Raw genomic sequence first — 21,255 nt, forward strand, 5'->3', positions numbered from 1 at the left:
CATATAGGCAGAGTCAGCCTACTAGTCAGTAATGTAGCAGACATCCCAGTCCTTTGGGGCCAAGGGTGCAGAACCTGCAGGCAATCAATCCTCTAACTCCTCTTCCCCAGCTATAACAACCATCAATACACTTTAGATTGTCCCTAGAATTTCATGCCCACCCAGTGGAAGGCAGGATCCGGTGCTTCCTCCCGAGTTGGCAATCCATCACGTCTGACAGATGATTTTTTCAAATTCTACAAGCAGGCTATACTCTACCCTTTTTCTCCTGCCCACCCAATATTCCTTCCCCACCTCAATGAAACTCATCAAAACATCTGTCAGTCCTGCTACAGGAAGTGGGCTTGTTGTTCACCAAAGGTGCTATAAAGAGGGACCCAGACTCGGAGAAAGGCATCAATTTTTATTCTTGCTAATTTCTCCTTAAAAGAAAATGTGGGCCTTAGGCCGTCTTGGACCTATGGCCCCTAAATGCCTTCATGAAGAAGGGTAAATTCAATGCTCACATTGACTCAGATTCTATCTGCTCCAAGTACCAAATGGTTTCCTTGGAATTTCAGGGCATGTATTTTCATATCCCGTTTCTGTAGTCCCACAGGTGTTACCTGTGGGTCGAAGTGCACCAAGAGCATTTTTAGCTTGCTGTGCTTCCCTCCGGCCTCACCAGTGCCAAGGTAGGGAGTCCCTGCATTCCACTGCAGTCAGTCATGGACCACATCCAGATAATGGCAGAACTTTTACCATTATTGGGTTTCACCATAAAGCAGATGAAGTTCCACCTGATTCTCTCGCACAGACTTCCACTGATTGAGATGATAGTGAGCATAGTGGAGTTTAAGGCCTATCCCCCAGCAGCGTAGACTCCAGCACATTCAGGCTATGATCCCTATGTTTCAGATTCTATCACAGATCCAGGTCAGGGTGTCTCTGATGCTTCTTGGTCTCTCTGGGCATCATTACAATGCCAGTCGGGCTTCCGTCACACAAGCACCGTACCGGAGGCAGGACAGCCCGACTAGTAGTCGGTGGTCCCGCTGCCCTGATTGAAATGTGACCGTTTTCACGGCGGTCACAAAGTGTATATTTCCTATTGCGGCATTTGCTGCAGGCTGCAGCACACACCCCAATAGAAAATATACACTTTAAAAACATCGCTGCATCGTGTGCCAGTCACCATGCGGTGCCTGAATCATGGTGCACGGATGGTTAGGGGGACACCAGAGGTGCCCCTAGTCCCCATAGCGGAGGGCCAGGGGAGAAAGGGGCCCTGCTAGGGGCCCTCAAAGCCACATTCCGCCTGCCTTTTCATAGCCAGCGACCGCCATGAAAGGGCAGGCAGAAAGGGACATTGTAATCCCTACAGAGGTGCCTTAGCAGGCACCACCCTTATTGTAGAGATTACTGACCCTCCGATACACCAGCTGGTGCCTTGAGCACATTGGAAGCGTCGCAGATGGTCCGTCCGCCTAATGCCTCTGCCGGTCGCCGCGTAATGCAGCGGGCGGACCGCAGGGGCAGATGTCTGTGAGTCTGACACCGACGAGCCGTTGGTGTCACACCCACTGACATCGCAAGAAGCCCCTTTGTGTTTATTGTATCTTGCTATCCAACCATGCTAGCAGTCACAAGTAAGTCCTGCAGTGGAACCTGAAATACCAGTGAGCCCAGCATCAAGTGTGCCTTTCTAAAACCATCTAGGTCTCAGAGACAACTGCTGAAAATCTGCAGTGGTAGCTGACCAATCGCACTTTGTCCTGGAGCAGGCCACTTTCCCTTCCCCACCTAGAGTTGACATTGGTGATGGACGCGTCACTGCTGGGATTAAGGGGTAACTTGTGGGAGGTGGAGATCAGAGGACTCTGGTCTCCAGTGTAAGGACACCGTCCACATCAGATTCCTGGAGCTGAGATCTATTTGTTTGGTCCTGAAGGCCTTTCTGCAATCTATCAAGGGAAGGCTGTTGTAGGTTCTCACGGACAATAACACTGCCCATGGCACTGCAACAAGCAGGGTGGAATGGGGTCCTGTGCCAGGTGGCTTTGCATCTCTGGAAGTGGTTAGAACTCCACGGCATCTTTTGGTCACTAACAATCTGGCAAGATCTGTGAATGCCAGAGTAGATGAACTGTGCAGTTATCATATGGCAGATCACAAGTGACATCTGCATCTTGAGATGGCGCAGGCCTCTTCCACCCACAGAGAATTCTGGCTAGATCGATTCACCACTTCTAGGAACATGCAGTGGCAACGATTTTGCAAGATGGAGTTTCCACAAGAATACTCATTAGGAAACACATTCCAGCTAGAATGGAGCAAGAAACCCATTCACGCCTTCCCTCCACTACTGCTCCTGCCCCAAGTTCTGGAGATCAAGAACTACTTGCCTAAGTCATCCTGGTGGCCCCAGAATGGGCCAGGAGAGTGTGGTACCCGGAGCTCCTCAGCATTAACTATCACTTCAGGAGGACCTCTTGTCCCAGCATAAGGTCAAAGTTCTCCACCCAAACTTGCGCAACTTACACCTACATGCATGAAGATTGATCAGTTGCAATAGACTCCTTTGGATCTGCCCTATGAAGTGCTGGATATCATCCTCACTGCCAGACGCCCCTCTACTAAATCATTCAACGCTGGGCACTGGCACTGGTTTGTACATAGGTGTAGTGCCCAGAACACGACCCCTTGCTAGCGAAACTGTTGGACATGCTTTTGTTTGTTTTGACTCAACAAGGTCTTGTAGTGGATGCTTTCAAAGGTAGTTTTTGGCCCTTTCAGCATCTCTACATTTGCCAGACCAATCTTGCTTGTTTAAATCACCTGTTGTGATGTTTTATTAAAAGTTTGACACACATGTTCCCTCATAAACAGTTTGAGATGTAACAGTGAGACCCTAATTCAGTCCAATAATTTCTCATGTGTATGCCTTTCGAGCCTATGCATAGTTGCCACTGTGTCTCTTCACCTTGAAGACTGTTTTCCTTATTGCGATTACATCAGTACGTCTCATGAGTAAACTTCGTCTAATGAGGTACTATCAGTGTAATTGCCCTATACCATGTTTTTCCTGGACAGATTGATGCTGAGGACTGAGGAGGTCTTCTTATCAAAAGTTGTGAATTCATTGCATTGTGGGCAATCAATCCTCTACCAGTGGTCTTTGCTCCCCATCATTCCTTGAAAGAGGAGGAAAGGCTCCATTGATTTGACCCCTAGCGGGTTTTAAGCTTTTACATAGGCCATTCCAAGGATGAACAACTTTTTGTAGGCATCTTGTCAAGGTAAGACAGTTCAGCAGCACATCAGGGAGCATTAGGGATGATAAAAAAAATAGAGAGATAAGGGAAGGACAAGTGATTGAAAACTCTGTACTATGACAACACTAGTCAACTGACAAAAAGCCCCGTCTAGAGTCCATTATCCTAACTCCGTGTACAAAAACGTCTGGGATTAAACATTCTGCTGGGCACTTTTGTCAAGTGTCTTGTAAACCCAGTCTTCGAAGTCTCACCGAATGTCAACATTTATTCAGACCTCTACAAGACAATTTGTAGAGGGAAAGAAAGAAGAGTGTCAACAGTGATGAGAAAAAATAACAAAGACATTTAAAACAATTTTTATTAATTTCTTAACAATCAGTTACAAAATACCGTGACATCCGCCCTCAGCAACCTCTGCCCGCCTTACAGATCTATATCCTCCAGACGTTATATTTCCTCATTATCATATAGCATCAGTTGACAGTATACTTGTAACATCCTACTTATACTACTCTTAATCCCCTCCCCATACCCTCCCTTATCCCTCCCTCTGGTGTGTCGCTCATTAATCAGCCATTCCAAATCGTATGTGGCGTCTATACTGCAATGTAGCCATTCCTAGTGTGTGCTTGTAAGGGGTTTTGCCTTGTCTAGTGGTCTGCTCCTATTCCCCTTCCTGATTGATATCAACTAGTGCTTGCACCATCATTTCCCATGCACTTGCTGTTTCTAGTGCCTTTTCGTTTTTCAGCCGTCTCGCCTGTTGAAATCTGAGTGCACTCTCAATGCTGGCCCATTTTTGCAGCTCAGCCTTCCATCTCCCACTACTGGGGCCTTCCTGTGCCTTCCAGCGCCTCGTTATTTCTCTTTTAGCTAACAATAGCCTCAGGTCCACAAATTTACTAGTCAGCTTTGTTTTGGAGGTGTGCGGGAACCAGTGTAATATGCAAGTTGCCATGTCGAACGTTAAACTCCTCTCTGCGACCTCATTCAGTATACTTCCTACTTCCTTCCAGTAATCTCCTAAATTTGGGCACTCCCACAGCATGTGTTGTTCCAGCTCTACCCCCTCACTCCTGCATCTAGGGCATGCTGCCTCCTCCACTTTGAAGTACTTCTTAATCTTCCCCGGTGTCAGGTACGCTCTGTGCAATATAAAGAACTGCACCAATTGGAATCGCGCATTCCTCGTGCCCTTCCAGGCCCTGCGTACTATTTGCTCCCACGAGGCTTCTGGTATAGGTTTCCCAACACCCGTTTCCCACTTTAATCTCAAACCATCTAGGGGCGACAAACCTTCATTTAACATTCTGGAGAACAAGCATGTGACCGCTTTAAATGTTCCTGCTGCCAATACCACATATTGGCATGCCATTGTCGTTTTGGGTTCTATTAATCCCTCCCGCCACTGCAGCCGTATTGCATGTGCTAACCCTGCATGCAACAAGAAAACTCCCCTAGGAAGATCATATAGTTCCTGCAAGGCTCCATAAGGCAGCAGTTCCCCGTCTTCATATAGATCCCCGATGACCTGCACCCCTGCCTGTTCCCAGTCCATCAACGGTGTCCAGAGCAAAGACATTTAAATCCTCTATCAACTCTAGCATCACCACTTTTGCCGTCCTATCTACTCTAATCTGCTCTGACAAATTTATATAATCTAAGCCTTTTTGATGGTTATCTTATCATATTGTATCCTGTTATTAAATTAGGTGGGAAACATAAATAATAAAACTGCCTAACCGTAAAGAATTCTAACTGCAAGTAATCATAACCTGTCTGTTCTACGGTAACATCTGCACATGGATAAAGCAATAAAAGTGTTGCATAATGGACTATTCCCAATATTCCATTTGCATATACAGGCCAGAACAACAAAACCCACATGCCAAAAAGGATTCCTTTTGAAAAACGTTATAACTTCACCGGACTGTCGCTCGTCAGATAGCCTTTGACTATGTAACATGTCTTTGAGCTGGTTGTGATCATTAGTCACTTTGGACCAGCTCCAAACTGATGACCAGCATGGGAATTTCTAACTGAGGATTTGAATAAAAAATGACATCTACAAGGTGTTTGTGAACTTTGGAATGTCATGGCCTTCAGTACGCAATAGTACATGTTTGGCCAAAATCACTTGCATCATTATTAATATAGTGAGGCGTACAGTGCTCTGAGGATAGGCAGCCATCTTGGACCATACCCAGCAGACAGTGGTGGACTGGCCTATAGGGCAATTATTCAGTGCCCAATGGGCTGGTCTGTGTGTGGGCTGGTTAGGTCGAGCCTAGGCAGCGCATGCACTGCTCTGCGAGGCATGCTGTATTCAAGTATGGACTTGAAGCTACGCCCACTTTCCGCCCATATTTTTCATTGGTTTGTGTCATTGTCCTTTGGAAACTGTGGCTTTTCATTGGTCAATAGGCTTAGTATTCCCTCCTTTGTACCACCTTGTCTCATTTTGTAATCTCCCATCAGGACCCCCCCTGTTACATGTGTCGTTACTCTGTAGGCTTTAATTACAGTCTTCAAGTACTATTTGGTTAAATGTTTTTCTCCTGCCTGCTGTTGCTCTTCGCCCAACGCTTTATTTATTTTTTCATAGCAGGGCACGCTACACTGATGCAGTCGTGGCTGTGCCTTTAGTATGTTGTTTGCGGCCCTAACGCAGAGGCATGGTGTATTTTCCTATGTTTTCACTTTTTTTGTTTACAAGCGCCCCATACGGTGCTTTCACTTTATTGTCGGCCACACCCCTTTCTTCAGACAAGCTGTGTCTAAAGAAAGGTGCGCGACCACTATTCAAGTGAAACCATGGCATGGGGCACTTTCACAAAAAACGCATTTGTTTGTCAACCCTGGCAAACAGATGCTTTTTTTTTGTAAAAGACTCTCATACCGCGCTTTCACTTTAATGGCGGAAGCGACCCTTTTTTTTAGACGCGGCTTATCTAAAGAAAGTGGCGTGGCTGACATTAATGTGAAAGCACGACATGAGGCTCTTTTCCAAAAATTGCATTTCCAGTGCAATAGGTCTCTCCTTTGCAAGGGTTTAAGCTATTGACATTGTCATTTGCAATGCCAATAGCGCAAACTCTCATAAATGAAAGACCTATTGCACTGCAAATGTTGTTTTTTGGCTGTTTGTGGATCTGTTTTATGGGCTGCTGAGCTGGGTTTTAGGTTGAGCTTACAGCATGCATGCGCTGTCTGCAAGACCTGCTGCAATCAATAATACCACTTTCTCCCGCCTGCAGCTCACCATTGGTTCAGTCCAGTGTCACTCTTCTTTGGTACCTCGTAACTGGTTAAGGCAGCGATTTCTCGTTTTCTTATTTCCCCAGAGGAGCTCCGGCCAAGTACAGATCCCTTACACTGTGATTGCTTATCTGTTGTTTGGGAGAATTCTTTGGTAATTGCTTCATGCTTGTGTCATGCGTGTTCAACTTCGGTGCCCTTTGCCATTGTATAATCTAATTTCGTGCATGTTCATCTTCGGCGCCCATTGCTATTGTATAGTCTTATTTCTTCCCATTGGCATTGTTTCATTTTATTTATTCTAATTAGTGTTTTTATGTATGTACGAGAGGCAACGCCAAGACTCAAACCCAGTTCGCCAATCCCAAAGTCTGCAGCTCTGTAGGTTATGCCACACCCTCTCACACTAACTTGTTTGTTCGTGCTACACCTCAACAAGGCACAGGGTCAAGGCTGATTTGCATATGGCCATGTCTGAACTAGGATGGTGTGGAGAGCAAAAAAACGATGGATTTAGGCCCAGATCTCTGTACTTGCATTTGACACCTCAACAACGGCACACTGGTGAAAGGGCCACGCACAGAGCCAGTGCTGCTGCTGTACATCAGCTTGTAACAGCCACGGGCTCATTGAAGGCACTATCTTCCCGAGCATTCCTCTGTTCCCTGGCATGCCCCTTACCAGGACAGCTCCATAGACCTCCTCCATCAAAATCGAGAAAGCGAAGAGCACTGCACCCGGCTGGTGGGCAGGAGACCGCTTGAGAGGTGAGGAGACATGTGCAACTGCGGTAGGGGAGCGTGGGGGGCTTAGTGTTTTTAATTAAACTTTGTTGCTGTTTCCGTTTTATTCACTCGCCTTTGCTGCTTTTCTGTCTTTACCCAAGCTCCTGCCGCCGCGCTTCATGCATGTTTGTCATAAATCACCTCATCTCCCCATGACATTCCCCACCTCCTCCCACACACGTCGCTGCTGCTCCAACAGAAGAAATCAAATTGTATGTGCCCCTTTGCATCATGAATCACGTACATATAATACAATGTGAAAGGTTGTTGGAAATAGGACCCTTTTGGAAGTGCTGGCTCCTGCAGAAGGAAAGAGGCAGACACCAATGCAAAATGCATATTTGCATGCCGTTTCAACGTCATCCAATGCTAGGCATATAAGCTCCTCTCTTTTTAGTCTGTATTTTACCATGACAGGTTTGTCTGACGGACGGGAGCGGGGCCGAGCGGTCTAAACCACAGGGTTAAAGCTCCAGCCTCTCTTTGAGGGGTGGGTTTGAATCCCACTTCTGCCAATGATTTGTATTCTATTGCAATGTCCTATTGTATTTTGATGATGTGTAGGACATTTTTATTTTGAAAATATTAGGATCTGGTCTCTTTTCATCAGGAAGTGACATTACAAAATCATTGCTACTATTGTTAACAGTAGCAATTGCACAACAAAATGTGGTTTTGGTGTGCAGATTTAAAGACATTTGACTAACAGGATGCTCTCTTTCCAGTTTGGATCTGTTTGATGATATTTTGAAATCTTTCAAATTAACTCAACAAAGAAAGTCACGAGTCTGAGGTTGTGTTTTTATCCCACCAGAAGCGAGATTTAAGTATGAAGTACACAAGCGATTGGAGGCGTTTGTAATATTGTAAATGTGACTGATGAATAAGTTACACTTTCCTAATAGGCAGTTAGAAAATGATCCTGGAAGACCTGATAACATTAATTACATTCATTATGCCCTCAGATAAAACTGGGATACGTTACAGGTGTTACTTGTGTAGCTGTAGTTTACCACAAGATAAGCCGTAAAAACATGTCCAATACCCCTGGACTTTGGGCCAAACAGCCTAGAGCCTGTCCAGAATCAGACAAGATGAACAGTTTTTTAACAATACAATCTGCACTTAGCAATGGTCATATTTCCATTTATATGATATTTTGCTTCAACCCCCATCCAAACCTCACTTTGTTTCATAAAAAGACCAGCAAGTAAACTGCTTGCGCCAAAATTATGTGACAGAGTTATATTTCGGAATAAATATTAAGTTTAAATAACAGTAAAGTGAAAGAGCATCCACCAGCTTTGGAAATACATTTGCTAGTATCTTCACGGAGTATTTGCAATGCTTAAGCACCACCTTCTGACTTATTAATGCAATACTGTTAAACCGTGCAGTAGCCTCCCTATTGTATGTTATGTGGCACGGTGAAATGTTAAACTGTCTTTCTTAACAGTGCATTTAATGATATTTGCACCTGCATAATCAAATCATGAGAGTCACGAGAATAGGAGTGAATTACTAGTAGGGCACACTGAAGCAGGGCAGCCACACTTTAAATCAGACAGACCTAGCTCATCTCAGCATAACTTTTAGTGGCCTAATGGGCAGTACTCCCACTTCTTAGCTAGGCAGTCATTTTACTTGGGCTAATGGGACACCTTTCCACAGTGTTCTGTTTTAAATATGTCGGTAAGAGCACTTGTCAGCATGGCTATCCTGTATTTAATGGGCTGAATCTGCACTTCCCAATAGGATCGCTGTACTTTCAGTGGGACAGCTGCAGCTCTTCTCAGCAGGCAATATCATTTTATAATAAGACAGTTTTAAAACAACTAAGCATTGTTGGTATTGTTTTAGTGGAGCATTACTATAAGTTCTGCTATGGTTTAAATAGAACAGTAAGAGTACTTTTTTTAAAGGCATGCTAAATATGTAACAAGGCAGCATCAGAACTTAGGGGTCGATTACGATGGCGGTGAATCCGCGACCGCCAGGACGGCGGTGATGCCCGCCGGCCCAGCGGTCGCGGATTCACCGCCATCACCCTTAAAATTCCCACCACCGGGAAAGGTACCGCGGCAGACGGAAAGACCGTCCGTCGTGGTCGTGCGGGACCAGGTACAGGGGGTTAATGGAGGCGGTGCCGTGCAGGCACCGCCGTGGGTATTTGGATGCCTGTCTTTTGCGGCGGAGTTTCCGCTGCAAAAAGACAGGCGGAAAATGCCTTTGGGGCCCGTTGCAGGCTCCCAGGAGGGTGGGGTGCTGCACGTGGGGGGTACCTCTGGTACCCCCCTACATTTGCATGTACAAGGCAGCAGGCACCTCACGATGCCTGCCACATTGTACATTCAAATGTAAAACATGTATTTTTACATTGTGGTGGGTGCTGCCACCCGCCATAATGTAAACATACAGGATGCACCTGCCAGTATGGCAGGCGCATCCTAATTTGTTTTGCGGGACCGCCGCACCTATGGCAGGCAGTCCCTTTTGCCCCACGATGGCTGGCAGACAAAGTCCGCCCGCCATTGTAATCAGCCTCTTAGTCTGCCTCCAATACACCCATACCTGAATACACTCCAACACACTCCACCCTATTCCACCCCACTCCATGCCACTCTACGACACTAAACTCTGCTCATCTCTATGACACTCTACTCCCCCCTACTCCACTTTATGACACCCTACTCCAACAAATTCTGTCTATGACACTCTACTTCTCCCACTCCACTCTAGAACACTGGCAACTGCCACATACCAACAATCCACATAAATACACTCCACATCATGCCACATAATTCCAATCAGCATAATTTCACTGAACGCCACACAATTCCACGCAACACCATTCCACTTCACACATTTCCTTTCCACACCACATAATTCGTCAAAAAAACACATAATGCAACTCAACAACACATTTACACAACATACCACATATAAACAATCGACACTACAAAATACCACATCATACCACAAAATTCAACAACACACAACATAATTAAATTCCACAACATACCACTACACAACACAAAATACCATTCCACATATTTATACTCCATAAAACATGATCCCACTCCATATATTTCAACTACACTCAAAACCACATAATTACTATCCACATAATTCCACGGCACACCATGCCACATAATTCCAAACCATACATCCACTTCACACCATACAATTCCGCAACAAATAGTAACACTCTCTCATATGGTTGACTTCAGGTCTTCAAGCACAGTTTCTTTCCTGTTACTTTTCAAAGTTTCCATCCCTCAAACGCATGCTGTCCTCTTCTTATCATGTCTTCTGCGTACACAGGAGCTCCCTCTTTATAAGTCTGTAGCCTGCTCTCAACTTCTTTCTCACACACTTTCTGCTCCTCTGTCCGGAGTTTATTCACCACTTCCCGCACAATCTACTTACCCATCTATATCTTCCTTTATCTCTATTCTATGCAGTTCTCACCCCTGTCTATTCACCATGCCACATAATTCCACCAAACAAATACACTCCACACCACACAATTCCACAACTAACAATTCCAATACAACCCACATAATTCCACTCCACACGGCATGCACCCACTATACTTCAAACCAAAACACATAGGTAAACAACATTGTCATTTACAATGCCAATAACTCTAAATTTTACAAATGCGAGACCGATTGCTTTGCAAATCCTTGTTATTGTTGATTCCCCTGATATCTAAACAAACATTGCTTGCTGCAAGCTCAAATCCATGTAGCCTTCCATAGCTTGCAAAACACGTATACAGCGTGTCGTTATAAATTCAAAAGTACCCCAGTTTGCAAGCATATGCCACTTTTTAGGGCTCGCCCTCTGGCAATGCGCAAGCATTGCAGATGTTGAGACATATTGGGGCTTATCCAGAGCTTACCTAAAGTGGCGATTTGATGCTGTGCCCGTGAAAAAGCACGTGCACAGCATCAAAGCCACCAGCCTCCCTCCCACAAGCTTTCCCCAGCGTGTGCTCTGGCATTTCTCCTCCCCTAATTATTCGCTGCCCACGGCTTCCCGGCACATCAAAGGCTGCTGCTCCCCGTGCGTCTCCTCACCCTTACTCTCCCCTATTGTTCCCTTCGTGCCTCTCCCCGCCCCCCCCTCCCCACCACAGCAATGCCAAGGGCTTTTTTTTTTTATATTGCAGCCTAACCATCTCGCACGCTGCTCTTGAAACAATAACCATTGTTGGTCATGATATAATTAAACGCTCTAATTATTTTATCAGGGCCACACAGAATTTTATAAAGTCTTTTGCTGGCATTTTCGTTTTATGCTGATTGCTATTTTACACCTTTCACATGCTGGCAATTTGCTTCAAAGGAATACATTCATCCTGAATCCCGTTACTAGAGCTTTCTCCTCTTCTGCTATATATGGGTTTTAGTTGAATTTCATTGATCTCTTTTACTAATGATTTATAAAAAGTGCGAGATTGTTACACAAATGTTATTTGTTTAAATTGTGTTTGAAACCAAATAGGAAAACATTTAAGTTCATTGTATCTGAGAATAAAGCTTGCAGGCTTATATTAATCTACTGCACTTCCCCCATCACAAAACAGCAAACTGCCTTTGTATTTACTGCGCTCTCAATTTAAAAAAAAGAAGTTTCAACCAATGCATGTTATCCACACAGCTCCACCGATGCACCCACCACACAGCTCCGCCGAGGCACCCTCCACACAGCTCAACCGATGCACCCACCACACAGCTCTACCGATGCACCCACCACACAGCTCCACCAATGCACCCACTAAGCTCCACCGATGCACCCACCACACAGCTCCACCGATGCACCCACCACACAGCTCCACTGATGCACCCACCACCCAGCTCCACCGATGCACCCACCACACAGCTCCACCCACACAGCTCCACTGATGCACCCACCACCCAGCTCCACCGATGCACCCACCACACAGCTCCACCTACACAGCTCCACCGATGCACCCACCACCCAGCTCCACCGATGCAGCCACCACACAGCTCCACCGACACAGCTCCACCGATGCACCCACCACACAGCTCCACTGATGCACCCACCACACAGCTCCACCGATGCACCCACCACACAGCTCCACCGATGCTCCAACTAAGCTCCACCAATGCACCCACCACACAGCTCCACCAATGCACCAACTAAGCTCCACCGATGCACCCACCACACAGCTTCACCGATGCACCCACCACAGAGCTCCACCGAGGCACCCACTACACAGCTCCACCGATGCACCCACCACACAGCTCCACCAATGCACCCACCACACAGCTCCACCAATGCACCCACCACACAGCTCCACCTACACAGCTCCACCGATGCACCCACCACACAGCTCCACTGATGCACCCACCACACAGCTCCACCGATGCACCCACCACACAGCTCCACCGATGCACCCATCACACAGCTCCACGATGCACCCACCACACAGCTCCACCGATGCAGCCACCACACAGCTCCACCGACACAGCTCCACCGATGCACCCACCACCCAGCTCCACCGATGCACCCACCACACAGCTCCACCGACACAGCTCCACCGATGCACCCACCACACAGCTCCACCGATGCACCCACCGCACAGCTCCACCGAGGCACCCACCATACATATCCACCAAGGCACCCACCACACAGCTCCACCAATGCACACACCCCACAGCTCCACCGAGGCACCCACCACACAGCTCCACAGATGCGCCCACCACACAGCTCCACAAATGCACCCATTACACAGCTCCACAGATGCACCCACCACACAGTTCCACCGAAGCACCCACCACACAGCTCCGCCGATGCACCCACCACACAGCTCCGCCGATGCACCCACCACACAGCTCCACCCACACAGCTCCACTGATGCACCCACCACACAGCTCCGCCGATGCACCCACCACACAGCTCCACCCACACAGCTCCACTGATGCACCCACCATCCAGCTCCACCGATGCACCCACCACATAGCTCTACCCACACAGCTCCACTGATGCACCCACCACCCAGCTCCACCGATGCACCCACCACACAGCTCCACCTACACAGCTCTACCGATGCACCCACCACCCAGCTCCACTGATGCACCCACCGCACAGCTCCACCGACACAGCTCCACCGATGCACCACCACACAGCTCCACTGATGCACCCACCACACAGCTCCACCGATGCACCCACCACACAGCTCCACCGATGCTCCAACTAAGCTCCACCAATGCACCCACCACACAGCTCCACCAATGCCCCCACTAAGCTCCACCGATGCACCTACCACACAGCTTCACCGATGCACCCACCACACAGCTTCACCGATGCACCCACCACACAGCTCCAACGATGCACCCACCACACAGCTCCACTGATGCACCCACCACACAGCTCCACCGATGCACCCACCACACAGCTCCACCGATGCACCCACCACACAGCTCCACCTACACAGCTCCACCGATGCACCCACCACACAGCTCCACTGATGCACCCACCACACAGCTCCACTGATGCACCCACCACACAGCGCCACTGAGGCACCCACCACACAGCTCCACCGATGCACCCACCACACAGCTCCACCGATGCACCCACCACACAGCTCCACCGATGCAGCCACCACACAGCTCCACCGACACAGCTCCACCGATGCACCCACCACCCAGCTCCACCGATGCACCCACCACACAGCTCCACCCACACAGCTCCACTGATGCACCCACCATCCAGCTCCACCGATGCACCCACCACATAGCTCTACCCACACAGCTCCACTGATGCACCCACCACCCAGCTCCACCGATGCACCCACCACACAGCTCCACCTACACAGCTCCACCGATGCACCCACCACCCAGCTCCACCGATGCACCCACCACACAGCTCCACCGACACAGCTCCACCGATGCACCCACCACACAGCTCCACTGATGCACCCACCACACAGCTCCACCGATGCACCCACCACACAGCTCCACCGATGCTCCAACTAAGCTCCACCAATGCACCCACCACACAGCTCCACCAATGCACCCACTAAGCTCCACCGATGCACCCACCACACAGCTTCACCGATGCACCCACCACAGAGCTCCACCGAGGCACCCACTACACAGCTCCACCGATGCACCCACCACACAGCTCCACCAATGCACCCACCACACATCTCCACCAATGCACCCACCACACAGCTCCACCTACACAGCTCCACCGATGCACCCACCACACAGCTCCACTGATGCACCCACCACACAGCTCCACCGATGCACCCACCACACAGCTCCACCGATGCACCCATCACACAGCTCCACCGATGCACCCACCACACAGCTCCACCGATGCAGCCACCACACAGCTCCACCGACACAGCTCCACCGATGCACCCACCACCCAGCTCCACCGATGCACCCACCACACAGCTCCACCGACACAGCTCCACCGATGCACCCACCACACAGCTCCACCGATGCACCCACCGCACAGCTCCACCGAGGCACCCACCATACATATCCACCAAGGCACCCACCACACAGCTCCACCGATGCACCCACCCCACAGCTCCACCGAGGCACCCACCACACAGCTCCACAGATGCACCCACCACACAGCTCCACAAATGCACCCATTACACAGCTCCACAGATGCACCCACCACACAGCTCCACCGAAGCACCCACCACACAGCTCCGCCGATGCACCCACCACACAGCTCCGCCGATGCACCCACCACACAGCTCCGCCGATGCACCCACCACACAGCTCCGCCGATGCACCCACCACACAGCTCCACCCACACAGCTCCACTGATGCACCCACCACACAGCTCCGCCGATGCACCCACCACACAGCTCCACCCACACAGCTCCACTGATGCACCCACCATCCAGCTCCACCGATGCACCCACCACATAACTCTACCCACACAGCTCCACTGATGCACCCACCACCCAGCTCCACCGATGCACCCACCACACAGCTCCACCTACACAGCTCCACCAATGCACCCACCACCCAGCTCCACCGATGCACCCACCACACAGCTCCACCGACACAGCTCCACCGATGCACCCACCACACAGCTCCACTGATGCACCCACCACACAGCTCCACCGATGCACCCACCACACAGCTCCACCGATGCTCCAACTAAGCTCCACCAATGCACCCACCACACAGCTCCACCAATGCACCCACTAAGCTCCACCAATGCACCTACCACACAGCTTCACCGATGCACCCACCACACAGCTCCAACGATGCGCCCACCACACAGCTCCACTAATGCACCCACCACACAGCTCCACCGATGCACCCACCACACAGCTCCACCGATGCACCCACCACACAGCTCCACCTACACAGCTCCACCGATGCACCCACCACACAGCTCCACTGATGCACCCACCACACAGCTCCACCGAGGCACCCACCACACAGCTCCACCGATGCACCCACCACACAGCTCCACCGATGCACCCACCACACAGCTCCACCGATGCACCCACCACACAGCTCCACCGACACAGCTCCACCGATGCACCCACCACCCAGCTCCACCGATGCACCCACCACACAGCTCCACGGACACAGCTCCACCGATGCACCCACCTCACAGCTCCACCGATGCACCCACCACACAGCTCCACCGAGGCACCCACCACACAGCTACACCAAGGCACTCACCACACACCTCCACCGAGGCACCCACCACACATCTCCACAGAGGCACCCATTACACACCTCCACAGATGCACCCACCACACAGCTCCACAGATGCACCCATTACACAGCTCCACAGATGCACCCACCACACAGCTCCACCGAAGCACCCACCACACAGCTCCACCGATGCACCCACCACACAGCTCCACCGATGCACCCACCACACACCTCCGCCGATGCACCCACCACACAGCTCTGCCGATGCACCCACCACACAGCTCCACCGAGGCACCCACCACACAGCTCCGCCGGGGCACCCAGCACACAGCTCCACCGATGCACCCACCACACAGCTCCACCGATGCTCCAACTAAGCTCCACCAATGCACCCACCACACAGCTCCACCAATGCACCCACTAAGCTCCACCAATGCACACACCACTCAGCGCAACCACAGCATCACTCAGCGCAACCACAGCATCACTGGTTTGAATATGTTCTTTCAATGTTTCAAGCTGTTTTCAAGCTTTCATGCTTTATTACAAATAACAAAAAGATGTTAATATTTCACTTCTGTTCTTGGATTTTCGTCACAATAAAAAACACTGAACATAATCTTCACACAAGTTATTTACAAAAGTTTAAGCTATTGCCATTACAAATTAAATAAATTATTTAAGTATTAATTATTTAAAAAAATTAAAAGCCATTGTTATTTGTAATATCAATACATCTAAGTCACGTAAATACAAAACATGTTGCATTACAAATGCTATAGGTGTCACATTTGCGAAAGTTATAACTATTGGCATTGTAAATGAGAAAGCTATTAATTTAACTATTTTAAAAAATAACACATAAATAAAAAAAAATCATTTATAAGACCAATAGCTCAAACTTTCCTAATGCGAGCCCTATTGCATTTCCAATGCTTGTTTAGCTTTTTAATTCACCAGTGGGGACTACTTTTGTTTTGGTGCCCGGGCCTATTTTCTATACCAGTCCGACACTGCCACCAACAGCCACAAATTTCTATTCTAGGTGTTTGGTTTCAGTAATTTCACGAAGCTTGAAAGCGGCTTACTGTAGTAGATGATGGTTGTGTTGTGGGTCGTTAAATCCTTTATTCTGTGGTGAATTCCTTCTAACCCTAACAAACTGCCCTCTCTTCACAGCCATGTCCTTAGCTTCCCTTGTTGAGCTGGAAGAGCTGCTACTCCCAGGGGGTACGGGAATAGCTGAGGCAGCAACAACCATTGTACAACAACTCCAACATGTCAAAAATCTAAAAATGCTTAGATTCCCAAGTACTTCTTTAGATGACAGCTCATTACTGGAATTAGGTGAGTCACAAATACGGGCTAATCATTTTGAAATTGGATTCATTTGAAAAATATGCAGCACTTAGCGTGAAAGGGGCAGGCAATGGGTGTTGCAGTTGGCGTTCTGCCGGAACACATGTTGCTTTTGACGCTGCCCCCTATTTACAATTGAGGTGTAAATATGGGGCAGCGCCAAAAATAAGACCAGGGAAAAGCTGGTCTTAACCGGGCGAAACAAGGATAAATGATTAATTTCTCGTCGATGTTGCTGCATTGTGCAGGACACATAGAAAGAGCATATCACCGCTACTGAATGTTCATGTGCAGGAACGTGTCTCTTCCTGCGCATGAACAATCAATAAATAATAACGAGTTGCACCTTCTATGTGTGCTGCACAAAGCAGCACACATAGAACTTACAAATCGCCATTAGTGATTGTGTATGTGCAGGAAGGAATACCTTCCTCCACATAAACAATCATTCCCTGCAACGCAGACACACTTGCACTATGGTGCAAGGGTACCTGCGTTGTCGCTAGGCTGCTAAAATTAGCGCCAGCTCTAGGGGAAGCACAGGGGTGCACCGCATTCTTGTGAATACTGTGCATCCCTGTGTTTTTAAACTGACGGAGTGCATCATTAGCAATTTTAGAGTTATACCTAGCTCCTCCAGTTTATTGTAAATATGCCCCCACGTAGTTCATTCAATGAAACACGCGACCTGGGTGAAGAAACTACGTGGTGTTTCTGCAACTACTGAGTGAGTGGTTTATTTCCTGTTGTTTTGTGTGGGTGTGTAAATATATACATATAATTAATGAAAATGCAACGCTTAGCACACAGCAAGCATGAAACTAGAATGTTGAGAGTACATATGTTAACCGTAACATGCATTGAGAATTTTTCACATGTAAATATTGGTGTAATATGGTGTCACTATGATTGTTGTATATGTAATCTTAAACACCATTCCAAGATGGCCGACGAGAAATAAGTCCTTTTATGCTTTTTATGATTTGCATGGGCACTTTCTAGGTCTATGAAATGAATACTCTTTTTTTTATTTAAACACTGTTGAGTAAAGTGCACATTGACACTGATGAAGGCGGCAACGCTGAAACGCGTCTGTCAATCTTTGCTGTATAATAAATGTTATCTTTCGCTTCGAAAATCATATATGGCTCAGGAGTGCACTCTTTTGGAAACGTTTCTTTTGGATTGAGAGACGAGAGTTGTGGAATATATATATATATATATATATATATATATATATATATATATATATATCTTGAAAGCAAGAAAAGCCAAGCTGCAGTCCCGGGTCCCCAGGGCAGAAACAGATGACTCCACGAATCCAATATATATATATATATTCCTTGACTCTCCTACACCAACCGCTGCTCCACTTCACCACGGGTGCCTCTTACCGCACGGTGGAGTGCGTGTTACTATCCAAAACACTCGGTCCCTATTCCTCGGACCGTTTTCCAATAAAGAGCACTCAAGCTATTTTGCGCAGTTCACATGCCATATTTATTCATAGCATTGCAGTTTTCAAAAGGGGTTTAACAAACGCGTTTCGTCGTTTCCGCCTTCGTCAGTGTAAACCTGCTTTACATTAGATGTGCATTTAAATAAAGTTTCATTGTGACATTCAGTCATGTGCATTAAAAGAAATAAAAAACGGCACATTCTATACAATTCATTCATTGTGGCGGCCATCTTTCAATTATCAAAATAACACTTTGTGAGTATCAGTGTCTTCATCTATAATCAATTATTATTGCACAATACATCTGTGACATTTATCATACTAAGACTATATTTCATTATATTATTTTTTTACAATTACAATTTTGTTATTCTGATTTCATAACTCATGTTACCTTGTTGGCCTGGGTTTGTTGTGCCATTGGTTAGCATTCTGCCCGTACTAATATTGCCCTGAATGGGCTATACTGTATGTTATTTTGGGTAGAGTGCAATATTACTTTAATTCGGACTTAGGTAAGGGAGTTCAGCTGGAGGGGTAGACAGAAAGGGTATAGATAATGCAGTGTCATTGATACTGTCAATGACACTGCATTCCTCGGACAAATGGTCCGAGGAATAGGGACCGAGTGTTTTGTGTATATATATATATATATATATATATATATATATATATATATATATATATATATATATATATATATATATATATATATATATATATATATATATATATATATATATATATGTATATATATATGTATATATATATATACATATATATATATATATACATATACGTATCATTTCAAATGGTCAAATAGCTATATATTCACATGATTGCCAATAGTACAATTAATTACAGTCCTAAGTAACTCATACAACGTGTGTATGTGCGTGTGTGTGTGTGTAGAGAGAGAGCAAGAGAAACTAATTGCCCCTATTTTATTTTAGCAATGGCAGCAAAAAAGGGATTCTTACAAAAAACAAACATTTTGGAGCTGAGGACCATTCACGCGATAACAGAAGCAGGATGGAGGTCTTTTTTTGAAACTCTGGACAACATGCCGGCCTTAAGTGAATTGGCCCTCAGCAGGCTTTACACCCATCAATTCAAGTGTCACGCGACAACAGTGAAGTCGTTTGTCCAGTGTGTCGCCCGGCTCCCTTCCATGACGATCATCCACATGGCAGGCTGGCTGCTTGATGAAGACGATCGTAACATGTTCAATGCCATGAAAGAGAAACATCCGCAGTCAAAGAATTTACGTTTGTTTTGGCAATGGTCACTGCCCTTTTCCCCTATTGTACAGGAGTAGATGTGCTTTACACCACTTAACTCTGGTTGCTCAAGCAGAAAGCTGCTGCACTGTTCTTCAACTTAATTCGAACTGTTGAAATTGATTTGTGAATTGTGAGGAGTTAAGAGTCCAAATGCGGGATGTGTTTAGATTTGTAGTTTTTCTTATTAACCACAACTTTATCTTCGAGATCTGCCCTACATGCTCGCCAGTATGCCCTCCTCAACTAAAACACAATGTCTAACCTTTATTTTGTTTGGATAACGCTATGCGTATTACAACTGCACTGCAGAACACACCACGTTGGCCCCTTAACTTTATTTACAAATCACACTGCCTGCACAGTGGGCTCTGTCCTGCATGCTGCTCCATGCCACTTTATCTTGAAACGCTGTACTAGCATGCCTTGTGCACTCCGCAGTGGGCCTTCTACAACTGGTCTTCTCCCTTTAACTGATATCTTACGCTTAATGTCCTGCAAACGAGCCTTGATGTATTTAGAAAATAATGGTTCACTTTATATCTTTTTTTTTTTATTCCGTAATTTTTTATTGAAATTAAAGAGCATATTTACATGGTACTGGGTGAAAACACATGGGGAAAGAGAAAGGAGAAAAAGTTGGTGACCCGTGCATCTTCATTCCACTTCTCCTGCCATACTGTTAAACCATTTAATTTCTGCCGAACAGGGCAAGAAACCTTCCCTTCTTCTCAACCTTTCAAATAGTTTTCTTCCTGATGTATTGTAGGACCAGCCGTGTCATGGAAACCCTCCCCATTTCCTCTCTCTGCCAAGTTGTATGTTTTTCAGGCTACATATTTTTCTCTTGCTGAAGCTGATCTGCACATTGAAAAAATAATTTTTGGGGATTTGTGTTGTAATTTGATGCCACCAGTAGGTGGTGCTTTAAGGCTGCTCGCTTATTTCCCTTATGGAAACTCTGTCTCTGATCCTATATACAGCGTCATTCTTGAAAGGAAAACAATTGACTGCGTAGCTTATTCATATTACAAAAGGAACTATTATTAAAATGGTGGGAATTGAAAGTTGTCCACCTCTACCAATGCACTTCTACATCCGAAAAACCTGATGCAATGACTCATATTCTAATGTTGTGTTTTGCTCTAAGTGTACTGGGGATGCTCAGACGTGTGTCCCAGG

General features: G+C 47.1%; 1 protein-coding gene across 1 annotated transcript in view; it reads left to right on the top strand.

The window, feature by feature from the left end:
• LOC144818171 (baculoviral IAP repeat-containing protein 1-like) overlaps positions 1–20,617 on the top strand; it is an 863,533-nt gene extending 842,916 nt beyond the window's left edge. The window contains exons 14-15 of the mRNA XM_078675293.1: positions 17,155–17,322; positions 19,747–20,617. Of these exons, the coding sequence (XP_078531419.1) occupies positions 17,155–17,322; positions 19,747–20,111 (533 nt within the window). The 3' untranslated portion in view covers positions 20,112–20,617. The remainder of the gene's footprint in view (positions 1–17,154; positions 17,323–19,746) is intronic.
• The last annotated feature ends 638 nt before the right edge of the window (positions 20,618–21,255 follow it).

Source organism: Lissotriton helveticus, chromosome 2_1 (genome assembly GCF_964261635.1).
Source record: "Lissotriton helveticus chromosome 2_1, aLisHel1.1, whole genome shotgun sequence".
NCBI classification, from domain to species: Eukaryota; Metazoa; Chordata; class Amphibia; order Caudata; family Salamandridae; genus Lissotriton; species Lissotriton helveticus.